Source organism: Narcine bancroftii, chromosome 3 (assembly GCF_036971445.1).
Source record: "Narcine bancroftii isolate sNarBan1 chromosome 3, sNarBan1.hap1, whole genome shotgun sequence".
NCBI classification, from domain to species: Eukaryota; Metazoa; Chordata; class Chondrichthyes; order Torpediniformes; family Narcinidae; genus Narcine; species Narcine bancroftii.
This window is the reverse complement of record NC_091471.1, coordinates 27,432,533-27,447,563: the sequence shown is the minus strand read 5'-3', so window position 1 is coordinate 27,447,563 and position 15,031 is coordinate 27,432,533. Positions and strand designations below refer to the sequence as shown.

Below are 15,031 nucleotides of genomic sequence, written 5' to 3'. Positions count from 1 at the left end.
TAGCTTTATATTCCGTTTTCCTAACTCTCCCTTGGATGTGGGCTGACAACAGGTACAGGTCTATCCTTGAGTATGTTTAATGTCTACCCGAATAATATGAGTATTCCTTCTCCTTTGGGTGTTGTCTCCTCCATATAGTTTGTTCTGTCTTAAGCTGCCAAGCTAGTATTTTGTGCATTTTTTCTCCTTTGGGTGTTGTCTCCTCCATATATCCATAAGTTGCATTTCCTGCATTGATTTAACCATAGATTTGGCTACTTTGTTCTTTCTGTTAGTCTTTTGTCCGTTTTATCCATCTTTGAATCCAAATTAAGGTTGAAGTCCCCTCCTATCAATACATTCACCTGCGTATATACAATCTTCAAAAAGATATCTTGCATAAACTTTTGATCCTCTTCATTAGGTGCATATATATTGATCAAATTCTGAATATATCTGACACTTTATCATTACATACCTCCCTGCTGGATCTATTATTTCCTCCTCTATTTTGAGTGGTACATTTTTATTGATTAATATAACTACACCTCTGGCTTTTGAATTATACGATGCTGCCGTTACGTGCCCTACCCAGTCTCTCCTTAATTTTGTGTGTTCCACTTCCGTTAGATGTGTTTCCTGCATGAATGCTATATCAATTTTTTTTTCTTCAGTAAATTTAACAGCCTCTTCCTTTTGATTTGGTTATGTATTCCGTTAATATTTATAGTCATATAGTTCAACATGGCCATTTCATATTTTGTTTACCTCTCATTTCCACTTCCTCATCACCACCTTTCCTCCTTATTCATTTGTTTTCTTTTTTTGAACACACTGTAAGACAACACTTCTAAAACATAAAATATTTCCACTATTCCCACAACTAAAATTCCCTTAACCCTAAATGTCCCCCCCTCTCTGAGTTGCCCCTTGTCGGGCAACCACAACTCCCCTCTCCATTTGGATTACGAACCCACTTTTAAGCATCAACTGATTTCGCAGTGACTGTTATTCTCTCCCACCCAGCCCCCTCCAGAAAAGACTTTTATCTTCCCATTACAACAAAGCTCCTCATTTCTTCTCTTTTTCTTTTTATGTTTTATTTATTTATTATAAACTGTATTATTTATATATATATATTTTTTTTATACCCCTCCTTTCCCCCCCCTCTCTCTTACTTCCCTTTTCTTCCCTCCTTTAGTTCTTACTTATACATTTTTTTTTCTTTATATGTAGTTTGTCATTGTTCTTTGTTCTTGTTACATCTCTTCATCTCTCTTTTTGTTTTGCAGGCGTTCTGCAAATTATCGTGCTTTCTCTGGAAACAATCTGTTTTGCTGCCCCAGGATAACTATTTTAAGCACCGCTGGACATCTTAACATAAATTTATAGCCTTTCTTCCATAGGATTGATTTTGCTGCATTAAACTCCTTCCTCTTCTTCAAGAGCTCAAAACTTATGTCTGGGTAGAAAAAATTTTTTGACCTTTGATTTCCAGTGGTTTTTTTGTCTTCTCTCATTTTATTCATTGCCTTCTCCAATATATTTTCTCTTGTTGTGTATCTCAGGAATTTTACTAAAACGGATCTTGGTTTTTGTTGTGACTGTGGTTTAAGGGCTAATGTTCTGTGTGCCCTTTCTATTTCCAGTCCTTCCTGCATTTCTGGCATTCCCAGGACCTTTGGGATCCATTCTTTTATAATTTTTTTCATATCTTTGCCTCCTTCATCTTCCTTAAGGCCCACTATCTTTATATTGTTTCCATTATATCCATCTTCTGAGCTAACAACTCCTGTGTTTCATTTAATCATTTTCTTCCAATTTTCTTTTTAAGTCATTCACTTCCATATCTACCGCTATTACACGTTCTTCCACATTTTCTAATCTTTTCCCTACATCTGTTATGACCAGCTCTATTCTACTCACTTTTTCTTCTGTACTTTTCATTTTTCTTTTTATTTCATTGAATTCTAGTGTCAGCCATTCTCTTCATGCTTTCATATGTTCTTGAAATTTTTTTAAATCTATGTACTATCCATTCATTTTACCTCCTTTTCCTTTGTGCAGAGCTTGGTGTTCTCCTTCTTCTGTGTCTGCTCTTGGGTTTGTGTCTTCTATTTCTCTTCCTTGTATCTGTGTCTCTTCTGACTTTCTTGTTGAGCTGGTTGTCTCAGTTTGTTGGGTATTTTTTTCCATGGTGTCTTGATGTTGGTGCTCTGTTGTATCTCTATTTTTCTTTTTTCATTCTCACCCCTCTCGTTCCAATTGTTTTCTTTATCTTCCAGCTGGGAGCCCTGCTGTCGGGTCTCTCTCAGCTGTTCGTGTTGTGGAGTTTCACTCCACAGCTGGTCCCCCCTCCCGTCGGTGTTGTCTTTGTCGTGCGCATCGCACCTCTGTTTGGCTCCGTGATCCATCTTTGCAGTCCTGTGGTCGGTGGGTCGCAACCCTGCGGGGTCTCCACTAACCTCGGGGAGTGGGTTCCTCTTTCCACGGAGGGTCCCTGCTTTTTCGTGCAGGTAAGGCCTACACCTTTCTCTTCCGGCGTCTTTCTTTCTTCTTTTCTTCCCGTTGTTTTTGGCTTTTCTTTCTTAGGTTCCATTTTCTCCACACCTTAATTTTTTTATTTGTTGTGATTTGTGTGTCTGGGGCTTTATATTTTTTTTCACTTTTTTCCTTCTTTTCTGGAGAGGGCAGGTATTCTCCTACCAGTCACCAATCCATCACGTGACTCCTCGCTGGAGTGAGATGTGGAAGATATCTGTGAAAACACTGACAAATTGGTCAGCACAGAGTTTCAGTACTCGGCCGGGTTCTCCATCCAGATCAGATGCTTTCCTTGGATTTATTCTCCTGAAGGCAGCCTGCATGTCATCATCGAATACTGACAGTAGAGTGAATGTGGGAGGTGCACAGTGGTTCTTCCTTGTTTTGGTGGTCAAATCGAGCATAAAAGGCATCGAGTCCATTTGGGAGTGAAGCTAGGCTGCCTCCAACTGTACCGGATTTGGTTTTGTAGCAGGCTATGTCATTTAGGCCCTCCCTCAGCTGTTGGGTGTCCTTTGTTTCCATTCTCCAGCACTTCACCCAGGAGATGGCTTTCCTTAGGTCATACCTGCTCCTTGTGTAGTGTTCTGGATCACAGGACTTAAATGCCTATGATCTGGCTCTCATCAAGCTCTGTGTTTCATTGTTCATCCAAGCTTTTGGTTGGGGAAAATCCTGAACAATTTGGTGAGGACACACTTGTCCACAGCTGTTTTGTAATGACCCTAGATGTAACCAGGACAGGATTTCCTTTATCCTCACTTACTACCCACCAGCCTCTGCATCCAATGTATTATCCTCCATAATTTTCATCACCTACAACGCGATCCCACCATGAGTCACTTTATTCCCCTGTCCCCCTTTCGCTTCCTCCATAACACCCTTGTCCACTATCTGCCCTTAGTATCTACCCTTGCTAAGACAGGAACTGCTACACTTGCACCCACACTACCTCCCTCTCCACCATTTGGGCCCCCTTCAGTCCTTCCAAATGAAGCAACATTTCACTTGTGAATCTGCAGGCCTCCTCTACATCAGAGACTGGACACAGACTAGGAAATTGTTTCATTGAGCATCTTCACTCTGTCCTCTGCAATAGCTGTGACCTCCCAGTGGCCAACCATTTCAATTATGCACCCTATTCCTATACTGACATGTCCATTACCTCATGCACTACCAAACTGAGGCCGTAAATTGTAGGAACAACACTTTATGGTCCATCTGAGCACTCTCCAACCAGATGGCATTAACATAGACTTTTTCAATTTCCATTAGGCCCTTCTTCTGTCTCCCCCTCTTTGCCTATCTCTATGTCTCCTTTCCTCCAGCTGTCCACCCCCTTCCCTCTCCATTCAGAGAGCTATACCCACCTCCCTCTCTTACCTCAGCATTTTTTCTCTTCTACCCTCCCAGCCTTATCCAGCTATGGCCTGTTGGCCTATGCTTCTCCCCCTACCCCTTCTTCCCTTCTCCCACCTCCACTGACAAAGGGCTCAGGCCCAAAATGAACCCTGAACCCTCACAATGGTCCTCAGTCTTGGACATCGCAAAGGAGAAAAAAAAGTGTAATGGTACTTTTTGACCCTTGACTGAATGGCTATTCTTATTGAAACATGCTTACAGTACTTTCAGGAACATTTGCTTGATTTGTTCATAAATCTGCTGCATCTGTTGTTTAATCAGGTCTAGGATTTTGGCCAGCATCCAGCAAGAGGACTGTATATACCTTTTTTTACACCGACCATCAGAAAAAAGTTCTTTTGATTAGGGAAAATGTTCTCAAAAGTTCCCCTAACACATTATTTATTTAGAAATCTAAGTTGAAGGTGTGTTCTGAGATGTGATCATTTCTGCATCTATGAGTATTGCTGGCACGTTGGAAATTCTTCTCTTTTCTCACCTTCAGCAGTTTTCCAAGTAGCTACTTTCCGTACTTCACATTCCAGATAATATGCCTCACCCACCAAAATTACCCTTTTACTTGCAATTAAATACAAACTAAGCTTGTCCACTATTGAACAGCCAATTCTGTTGGAAATTATTCATATTTACCTTGTCTCCACACTGCTCTAATTGCGCAATGATTTTTTGTCGTTTTCTATTTGCCTTGGGCTTCACTAGAATGTCCTCAACACCTAAATTTTAAAGAAAATTAAAATTTAGCACATATTTACATATACTTGAAAGTTTATGACATACAATCATTCATTTTTTAAATATACTGCAGTGAATTTCAACTTTTTCAAAAAATACTTTCCACTTGAAATTTTTCACATAGAAGAAACTATTACATCAAAGAAGGAATCTGCATGTTGTATCTTACTACATCCTTAGGAAATCATAAAGTATGAGGTGCAATGGTATTCTTTAGAAGAGCATGGAAATGTGTAAAATGCAACAAATTACAATGCAATTTCAAATTAACAAATTAATTTCAATTTTTGATTTCCATGTACTTTAAAAAAAAAGCAGATAATTATAAGGTTTCACTTGTAGCAAAATGTGGAAAGGGGAAACCATTGGATATTCTATGCTAAGATTTCCAGAAAACTTTTATTGTGGAAAATAAAAGTTCAACATATGGAAGCTAACATATTGATGAAAGACCAACAGGCTAACAGAATAGAGATGGAAGGCATAAATGCACCTTTCTCTTGTTGGCAACGTGTTTCAAGTGGTATGCAAAGTGGGGATCAATGCTATGGCCTCAGTGTCTTACAATTTATTTCAATGACTTAACCAAAGGTACCAAATGGTATTGTTGTTAAATTTCCTGATGACATAAAGACAGGTAAGAAAGCAAGTGGGTCAAGTAAGTGGACTGTATCATGGCACAAGAAGTATAACATGGGAAAGATTCCATCTCAAGTACTGCGTACAGTATTAGGTTAACAGTGCAACTTAAGATCACTTTGGAAGCATTTCAGTAAATGATTAATGAAGACACAAGATTCATACTAGAATGGAATCTTGCATCATGAGGAAAAGTGGGGACAGACTAGGTTTGTATCTGCTGGAGTTCAGACAGTAATTGACTGAAACTTAGATTTTTGTGGTCTTAACAGGGTGGTTGTAAGGAAAACATTTTCTCTTCTAGGAGAATGTAGAATTGGAGGCCATTGTTTAAAAACAATAGTTTACCCATTTAAGATAAAGATAACGTATTATTTCTGGTGAATGGCTGTGTTTTTGGAGTTCCCACTCCCACAAAGGGTGGTGGCAGCAATGTTTCAATATTTTTAAGACTTAAAAATTCAATCCTTTGGTTTGAAGAATTAAGGGATTAAAGGAGACAGTAGGGAAGAATTGTACAGCCAGATATCTGTTACCTAAAGTAAATCCCCGGTATAGCTGGAGGTAGGCTGTGAAGAGCCGCGCTAAACAGGTCAGTAGTTTTCCACTGGTCTCACCACCATACAGCTCCTGACAGCAATGGACCAAGCCATAGGCTGAACTGCCATAGTGAGCTTTGTCCAGAACACCACATAGCAATTCTCCTTCCAGAATAACAACCTGATATTTAAAAAAAATCTTGCGTAATTATTTCCTGTCATTGCAATCAAACATCAGAATGAAATTACATCATTTACATTAGTAATAATTGTGAAAAGATACGTATTAATTTTTAAAAAGCATCAAGAATGAACTTGAGCTTATACATGACTTTTAGAAATGTTTTAAGGTGTGTCACACTCAATTATTTTCTTTGCCGTAATTAACAAAGGCATAAAAGCAATTGTGGAGCAAATAACTAGCTAATCTTTGATGGGGTTGATCGAATAAGGAATGTCAATATGGTCACATGAATGTCATTGTTGTACTCTGAGAAAGTCTTCCTGTGTCTGTAATATCTACCAGACTAGGCAGAAAGGGTCTTGACTGAAAGTGCCATCCAAAGGAAATCTGTATTATTGTTTGGCAGCTCAAAATCAGGGCAGGAAATGAACTAAACTAGACTGATACCATATAGCAGTTAATGTATAGTAAAAATAACAGGTACTGATGCCAGAGAACTGGTCTCAATCATAAAGTCTTGAATTACACTTAAGTGTAAAGGATTCTCAATGCAGAGATTTTTCAAGTGGAGAAAAATACTATAACTATCCATGAGCCAATTCCTACCTTTGCACAAAAAGCAGTAATGAACTCAAATTTTCCAGGAGGAAAATTTCTCAAACAGAATTGAAATAACTCTCAGACATTCAGTAGGTCAATGGGTCTTCCATTAACTGGTTTTTACACTTAAAGACTCAAATCTTGCTGTCTCCGGACAAATAGTGCTATTTTTAGCTTATTTGAATGGCAATAACACCTGACCCTTGCACAGATGTGGTCTGGGCATATTTGACAGATCAAGAGGGCAAAGTTTTCAATTCATTGTGCCACCGAGTCTGGTAGCAGAATGTTATCTTGCTGGGAACCCTGGCATCATAGTAGAAGGGGCTGTTGGAAAAATAGAGAAAAAAATGTCTATTGAATTAGATCAGACTTTGTGCAGGATACAAAATAACCTTGATTTTAATGGGGCTTGTGTGGCAAAGAGGAAGGTAAGTTTCTTTTCAAAAACTATTACATTTTAATTGCTTAAGTTATTGTGTGCGTGTGAGTTATTAAAACAATTAAGAAAATTAAAAAATATTTTTTCAATTATGAGAGTTTGTTTTATACATTTCTGAATGTTAGAGATATTCAAAAACAATAATAATTCACTTTTTTTTACAATATGTAGTTAGGAGTGGGGCTTTTCTGTCTACGGAAAGGTATTTTGAGAAGCCCTGCTGTTGGCACAGGAACTCTAGATGCTAAAGGCTATAGATTTTAAGAGAAAAAGAGAGATACAATATATATTATTTATATATACATATACTGTATATATAAATAATATATCTATGTACTGTGTGTATGTGTCTGTATATAATATATTGTATATAAATAAATAAAACACAGACACAGCACATCTCCGATTATCTGAAATCGATTCTCCGAAATCCTTAATTATCCAAATTTTTTTTGTGGCTGAACTGACTGTGGACATCAGGCCGCTGGTGGCAGCGGGGACCTCAAGACTCCCGGCAGGTGTCAGTGATCAGTGAATTAAACATTATTTTAATGCTCAAAAAGCCTTCACTTGTTGTTTGTTGTATTGTAGACATTGTTACAAGTAATTTGCTGTTGCTACAGGCTGTTTGTAAAAAATGACCAGCTCACCGAAAAAAACATTTAAAGGGACTCGGCATTTGACGATAAATATTGATTCAGAATGGCCAGGTCCTGGCCATTTGGATCATCGGATTGTGTTGCATGTATTTATTTCATGCTAATATCAATTTTATATTCTGAGATTGCCAAAAAAGCCTTTTTTCATCTTAACGATATCAAGTCATAGTTATACAGCACAGAAACAGACCCTTCAATCCCAGCTTTTCCATGCCAACAAAGGTGTCTTCCTGAGCTTATCCCATTTCCCTGCATTTGGTCTAATGCCTTCTAAATTTTTTCAATTTATGTATCTGTCTAAATACATTTTAAATGTTAATGTACCTGTCTCTACCACTTCCTCTGACAGCTCGTTCATATACTCACCATCCTCTGTATCAGAAACATCCCTCAGTTTTCCTTTAAATCTTTCCCCTCTGACTTAAAACCTATGCCCTCATGTTTTAGACCCCTCCACCCAAGGGAAAAGACTGGCAATATATCTCATCCATATTCCTCATGATTTTATAAACCTCTACAAGGTTACCCCTCAGCTTCCTTCACTCCAGGGAAAACCATTCCAGCCTATCCAGTCTCTCGTCATAACACAAGCCCTCTAATATTGTTATGAATCTTTCTGGCTTAATCACATCCTTCCTATTGCTTGGCAAACAGATCTGCAGACAATATTTCAGGTACAGTCTTTCAAACATCTTGTACAGGTTGCACCTCTTTAATTTGGTGACAATGGGACCTGGCCATTGCTGGACCACAGAAAATGCTGAAAAACAGAAATTGACCCCTAAGGAAACCTCCTATACAAACATATCAAAGGTCGAAAGAACAAAGCTTTCAACAGGAAATGATACTGTAGGGCAGCAAGGTTAGCGTAGCAACCTTAGCGTAGAAATTGATATAACCCCAGCCACAAGAATCAAGACAACTACGGGAATATTTTAAATTAACCATATAACCATTTACGGAGCGGAAACAGGCCATGTTGGACTTTCGAGTCCGCACCGGTTCACTGATTTTGTGCGCCCTCTTCAGGCAGTGGTCCCGATGGGTTTGGCCCTCGAATTCTAACTTCAGTGGCTGAATTCTTCCGTTATTCCACCTTGGCAAACCCCAAGAGTCTCGTTTGCAAAATGGGATTCTCCACAAATTAGTTTAAAGCTTGTAAAATACTGTGGAAACATACCTTGGACTCAGACATCCATTCTGAATCAATACTTATCGTCAAATGCCGAGTCCCTTTAATCCAGGCCTTCCCACTGATTTTAGACTTTCCCATTAAATTTAGTGGTGTTTGATCCTCAGGGATTACGTTAATCAGCAATGTAGATACAACCTGAAAGGATAGCAGAACATTTAGGAGCAGAACGAGAGAAATGGAAATAAACAAATATCATTCATTATTTTCAGAGGGTCACTCACCCTCCTTCTCAGTTCAAACAGGGTTACAATGTACATATTTTTCCTCATTCTAATTTGGCTTTTTTATTTTTTTTTATACATACAATAATTCAAATAATCATTTAAAGAATAGCAGACACTATCCAATTATCTTGACTAAAGCAACTACTGCTCATGTACACTCAAACATTTAAAGATAGTGACCTATTTACTGCAGGTGTTTTCTCAAGACAGCCTCACACTATCCTTGTTTAATCAACGTACAGTTCAATCTTTAACTGCATTGTTCAGTATTGGCCCAAAAATACCTTTCAACATCAAAAACTCAAATTATTTGAATTTATTCAACTCGTCCAGGTTCTCCGAGTGAAGATCAGAGGTGGTACCCCATCCAACTGGAAACCAGCGACCTCAACTCAGGAACTTGAATTTTGCACAAGGAACAGTATCATTTGGAGATCATTCTCAGCAGCCCGGAGCCCAGACTAGATCGAACCTGAATAATTTGTTCTTGCATCTTTGTACTCTATGACCATTCCCTCATCAATCTTGTAGTCATAGTGCAGTACAGAACAGAAACAATCTCACCAATGGCAATCTTTTTGTCCATCTACATTAATTCAATTTGCCTGCATTCAGTCCACATCCTTCTAGGCCTTTCCTATTAAAGTGCCTGACTAAATGACCCTCAAAGGAGTGATTGTTCTGACTGTTCCTCCCTGGCAGCACATTCCAGATATCAATCATTTACTCTAAACGAAAAAATAACTTTCCTTCAAATCCCATTTAAAACTCCTTCCACTCACCTTAAACCTATGCCCCATTGTTTTTGATACCCACTTCATGAGAACTGTTTCTTATTTTCTACCCTTCATATTCCTCTTACATTTTTATCTGTTTTATGTCTTGCAGTTTTTCTTTAGTGGAGAGAAATTATGTTTCTTGACTCTGGTACTCTCTTCCTTTTAAACAAAAACTGCAAATCAAAGAGCTGATCTTTTGTGGAATTCTGTAGGCAAGAAACCATGCAAAACCCACTCTGTCGACTTTTTTTTCCCTTCCCTCTGGATAACAATTTTAAAATACTGCCGTGTTTTTGAAACAGAGGTGAAACACAGTCGTCATGAGGGAGAACAATATGAGCACTTCCTTTATTAAAGAAATCAATCAGATCAGTCTTGTAGCTAGACAAAAACTCCACATAAGGATATAAACACTGTAACCCAGGGGATTCTCCCAATCACCCTTGTCAACCTGGTCAGGGCCCAGTGAAAACAGTACAAGGTCAAAATGAAAACATCTGGCAGATAAAAGCAACCAACAATATCCAGTCTGTTCAAAGATGTAAAAGAGGCTCTAACTCTCTGGTTAGTTTTTTTTCCTTTGTAATTATATTACCATTCAGTTCTTAAACACATGAAAATGATTACAGGAAATGCCTGAGGGCAAATATTAGAATCAAACATAATGCAAGATAACTTTCAGGAAGAGTATCTAGGGAAGGAGCAGATGGAGTTAAGATACTGATAAGTCACAATCGAGTAAGACAACATGACAAACCAAAGCCTCAATAGCTTCAGTTTCTGCGCATAGGGAGCGGAATAAAATCCAGTGGTCTAGTATTGTGCTGACGGAGTGCTTTAGAAAATTGCCCACTCAGTCATATATCTCTGCTCAGAAATTTTTCTCGCCAGAAACATTATCAAAATCCTTGTTTTCCTCCAGTTACATGAAACTTTATTTACATTTTTCCTCCCCTAAACTTCAAAACAGATAACTGGTAGTTATAATAATAATAATAATAAAAAAACAATGAACATCTGGTACCGCACGGATGGCAGTCTCTTCAATCTGAGGCGCCTCCAAGCTCACACCAAGACACAAGAGCAACTTGTCCGTGAACTACTCTTTGCAGACGATGCTGCTTTAGTTGCCCATTCAGAGCCAGCTCTCCAGCGCATGACGTCCTGTTTTGCAGAAACTGCCAAAATGTTTGGCCTGTAAGTCAGCCTGAAGAAAACTGAGGTCCTCCATCAGCCAGCTCCCCACCATGACCACCAGCCCCCCCCACATCTCCATCGGGCACACTGAACTCAAAACGGTCAACTAGTTTACCTACCTCGGCTGCACCATTTCATCTGATGCAAGGATCGACAAAGAGATAGACAACAGACTCGCCAAGGCAAATAGCGCCTTGGAAGACTACACAAAAGAGTCTGGAAAAACAACCATCTGAAGAAACACACAAAGATCAGCGTGTACAGAGCCGTTGTCATACCCACACTCCTGTTCGGCTCCGAATCATGGGTCCTCTACCGGCATCACCTACGGCTCCTAGAACCCTTCCATCAGCGCTGTCTCCTCTCCATCCTCAACATACATTGGAATGACTTCATCACCAACATCGAAGTACTCGAGCTGGCAGAGTCCGCAAGCATCGACTCCATGCTGCTGAAGACCCAACTGCGCTGAGTGGGTCACGTCTCCAGAATGGAGGACCATCGCCTTCCCAAGATCGTGTTCTATGGAGAGCTCTCCACTGGCCACCGAGACAGAGGTGCACCAAAGAAGAGGTACAAGGACTGCTTAAAGAAATCTCTTGGTGCCTGCCACATTGATCACTGCCAGTGGGATGATATCACCTCCAACCGTGCATCTTGGTGCCTCACAGTTCGGCGGGCAGCAACCTCCTTTGAAGAAGACCGCAGAGCCCACCTCACTGACAAAAGACAAAGGAGGAAAAACCAAACACCCAACCCCAACCAACCAATTTTCCCTTGTAACCGCTACAACCGTGCCTGCCTGTCCTGCATCGGACTTGTCAGTCGCCAACGAGCCTGCAGCAGAAGTGGACATACCCCTCCATAAATCTTTGTACGCGAAGCCAAGCCAAAGAATAAAAAATTATGCAAAGTAAAATCCTTTTAATGGTCTTGTCAGAATTTGAGGTTTTGGAGTAGGAGGTTTATACATAGGAGGTCCCAGAGGGGGCAGCACGGTTAAGCACAACACTGTTACAACACCAGCAACCTGGGTTTGAATCTGACGCTATCTGTAAAGAGTTTGTACATTCTCCCGAGTCTGCGTGGGTTTCCTCCCACTGTTCAAAACATATGGGGGCTGTAGCTCAATTGGATGTAATTGGGTGGCACAGGCTTGTGGGCCTGTTACTGTGTTGTATGTCTAAAAATTCAAAAAAATTGAAAACAATTATTTTTTATTTGCCTCTGTTTTGATTGATGCTGTTTGCTGGCCAATGGAAATACCTGTTTTCCAGTCCAGAGGGGATAAGGTTTGATCACGGCTGGCTGAAGGATCTTCACACGTCCCTTTTTGTCTGTAAGACCACGGTAGACAAGTTCCATGTACTGCTCTCGTGTGAAGAAGCAGCCGCGGATTGTCATGCTGGTACCAGAAACCATGTGATCTTGAATCAAACCTGCCAAAGGTTTCCCATCCTGACGGAAAATAATCAGAAATCATTTCATATCTCAGAAATCCTGAGACTACCAAAGGAAGGTCATAACACAATCATGTTCTCCAACATTGAACAGCAAAATTCTCTCAATCCATAGCAGAATGGAAGGCAAAGTACTCTGATCAATACTTCAAGATTAGCAGGATGAAAACTGATGTTTCAGTCAATGTTCCTCATGAATAAAATGTGCTGATATTTCAACAGCAGGCACATACAATTAACAATGAAATAGCCCACGGAAGCTGTTGATGGTGAAAGTGCTACTGAGAAAATCATTGGACCCTGATCAAAGGGATAAAGTTCAATGGTATAATGGATACTTCGCTTTGGGGGCAGGAGACAATGAATCAATGGACCCTGATCAAATGAATAATTGGACCCTGATCCAAGGGATGAAGTTCAATGGTATAATGGATACTTCGCTTTGGGGGCAGGAGACAATGAATCAATGGACCCTGATCAAATGAATAATTGGACCCTGATCCAAGGGATGAAGTTCAATGGTATAATGGATACTCCGCTTTGGGGGCAGGAGACAATGAATCAATGGACCCTGATCAAATGAATAATTGGACCCTGATCCAAGGGATGAAGTTCAATGGTATAATGGATACTTCGCTTTGGAGGCAGGAGACAATGAATCAATGGACCCTGATCAAATGAATAATTGGACCCTGATCCAAGGGATGAAGTTCAATGGTATAATGGTACTTCGCTTTGGAGGCAGGAGACAATGATTCAATGGACCCTGATCAAATGAATAATTGGACCCTGATCCAAGGGATGAAGTTCAATGGTATAATGGTACTTCGCTTTGGAGGCAGGAGACAATGAATCAATGAAGAGAGATTTAGAAAACCAATTCCAGATATGAAGCTTTGATTATGAAGAACCAGCCATCAATGGTAGATGGAGAGATGACATCCTTTGGAGTATAGGGATTGACTGGTTTAAGACGAGGGGATTTAAGTTAAGATTGCAAGAGTAGATTGGAGTCTGCACACTGAAAGATTTGTAGAGGACAAGAGGATTTCAAAACACTGCAGTTCAGGAAGCAGGATAAAGTCAATGACAACAGAGATGATGTGGAGCAGAATGTAGCATGCTCTAGATGCAGGAGGCCAGTGCACTGAAAATCAGAACACTTTCACCACAAAGCAATTCGTAGGGAAGAAAGCATTTGTTACAAATTGCATCCATTCATAAAAAAATCCTTCAAAGGAATATCCATTGGGGAATAATTTGTTCAGTGATTTAGAGATTAAAACAGAAAAGGCGGGGTGAGGTGGCCAGAAAAATAGTTTGAAAGGTAGTGTATTATCTCCTCAGAAAAGACTGGAGAGGAAAAAAAAATTGACGTGTAATGTTGTATCAAGTGTGAATGGGATTGGGCTATGCATCTCTTTCCCTTCTTCCTCCATCTTGTATCAACAAGAAGGACTGAGAACATACAGTCAGGTTAGTGACAGATGACTGCCTTCAATCCATGCTGAGAATTAGTGCCCTCAACACAAGATGTATGCAGAAAATGGAAGGGATGGGAACTGTATAGCATCCTTTTCCCAAAATCATTATCATTAACCACTGAGGAAATCTGAGAATCACATTCCTAATGTATGGTCTGACAATTGAGTACTTGCCTTGGGAACCAAATACTGTTGGTCAGTGCTGGCGAGCAAGTACGCCTCTGCTCGTCCCAGTTCATTCTGTGGAAAGTGAGCGTTCATCTCGTCGCCGTCAAAGTCAGCATTGTAGGCTTTGCAGTTTGCGTAGTGAAGCCGTAGGACCTTCTCACCGGGCAGGATCCGTGCCCGATGGGCCTGTATGGAGGGCCTGTGCAAAGTGGGCTGGCGGTTCAGCAGCAGAACATCACCATTCTTAATGTGCCGACACACCTTTTGGAAATAATATTGCATTAATTCATTGATTATGTAATTCAACTTCTGAAGAAACGCAAATTTAGAAGCAGAATGACTCCAGTTTCTGATGAATCTACTACTATTGAACCATAGATATCATGAAAATTTATTGCTTATTTAATTCTTCTAATACTTTTATATTTATTACCCTTTTATTTCTCTCTTATGTTAATTAGATTAAATTGTAATTCAATTTATAAAGACACAAGTCCAGCACACAGTAGAAGTTCAAAATTCGGGAACCCGGAAACAAGGTCCATCTGAAAATCTGGACTTTTCAAAAACTCAAAACTTAAAAAATTTAACGGGATTTTGTATGTGTAAATGCCACAGATGCACAGAAGTCATGGAAATGAATGAATAAATATTTATTTGGTTTTTGTACTTCCTGAGAATTTGGAAAATCTGAAAATCCAGACCGACCCAATCCCAAAGCAGACTGGATTTTCAGACTTCTACTATATTATGATTATTTATTACTTTTTTCTCTTTCTTTTAT

At 39.6% G+C, this 15,031-nt stretch overlaps 1 protein-coding gene across 4 annotated transcripts in view; it reads right to left on the bottom strand.

The window, feature by feature from the left end:
* polr1a (RNA polymerase I subunit A) overlaps nucleotides 1-15,031 on the bottom strand; it is a 217,102-nt gene that overhangs the window by 116,579 nt on the left and 85,492 nt on the right. For 3 of the 4 annotated variants that reach the window (XM_069923650.1, XM_069923653.1, XM_069923652.1), the window contains 5 exons: nucleotides 14,254-14,508; nucleotides 12,402-12,593; nucleotides 8,921-9,070; nucleotides 5,853-6,036; nucleotides 4,576-4,658 (listed from right to left, as the gene is read on the bottom strand). In XM_069923650.1, the coding sequence (XP_069779751.1) occupies nucleotides 4,576-4,658; nucleotides 5,853-6,036; nucleotides 8,921-9,070; nucleotides 12,402-12,593; nucleotides 14,254-14,508 (864 nt within the window). The remainder of the gene's footprint in view (nucleotides 1-4,575; nucleotides 4,659-5,852; nucleotides 6,037-8,920; nucleotides 9,071-12,401; nucleotides 12,594-14,253; nucleotides 14,509-15,031) is intronic. The other variant, XM_069923651.1, reaches the window with a different exon arrangement.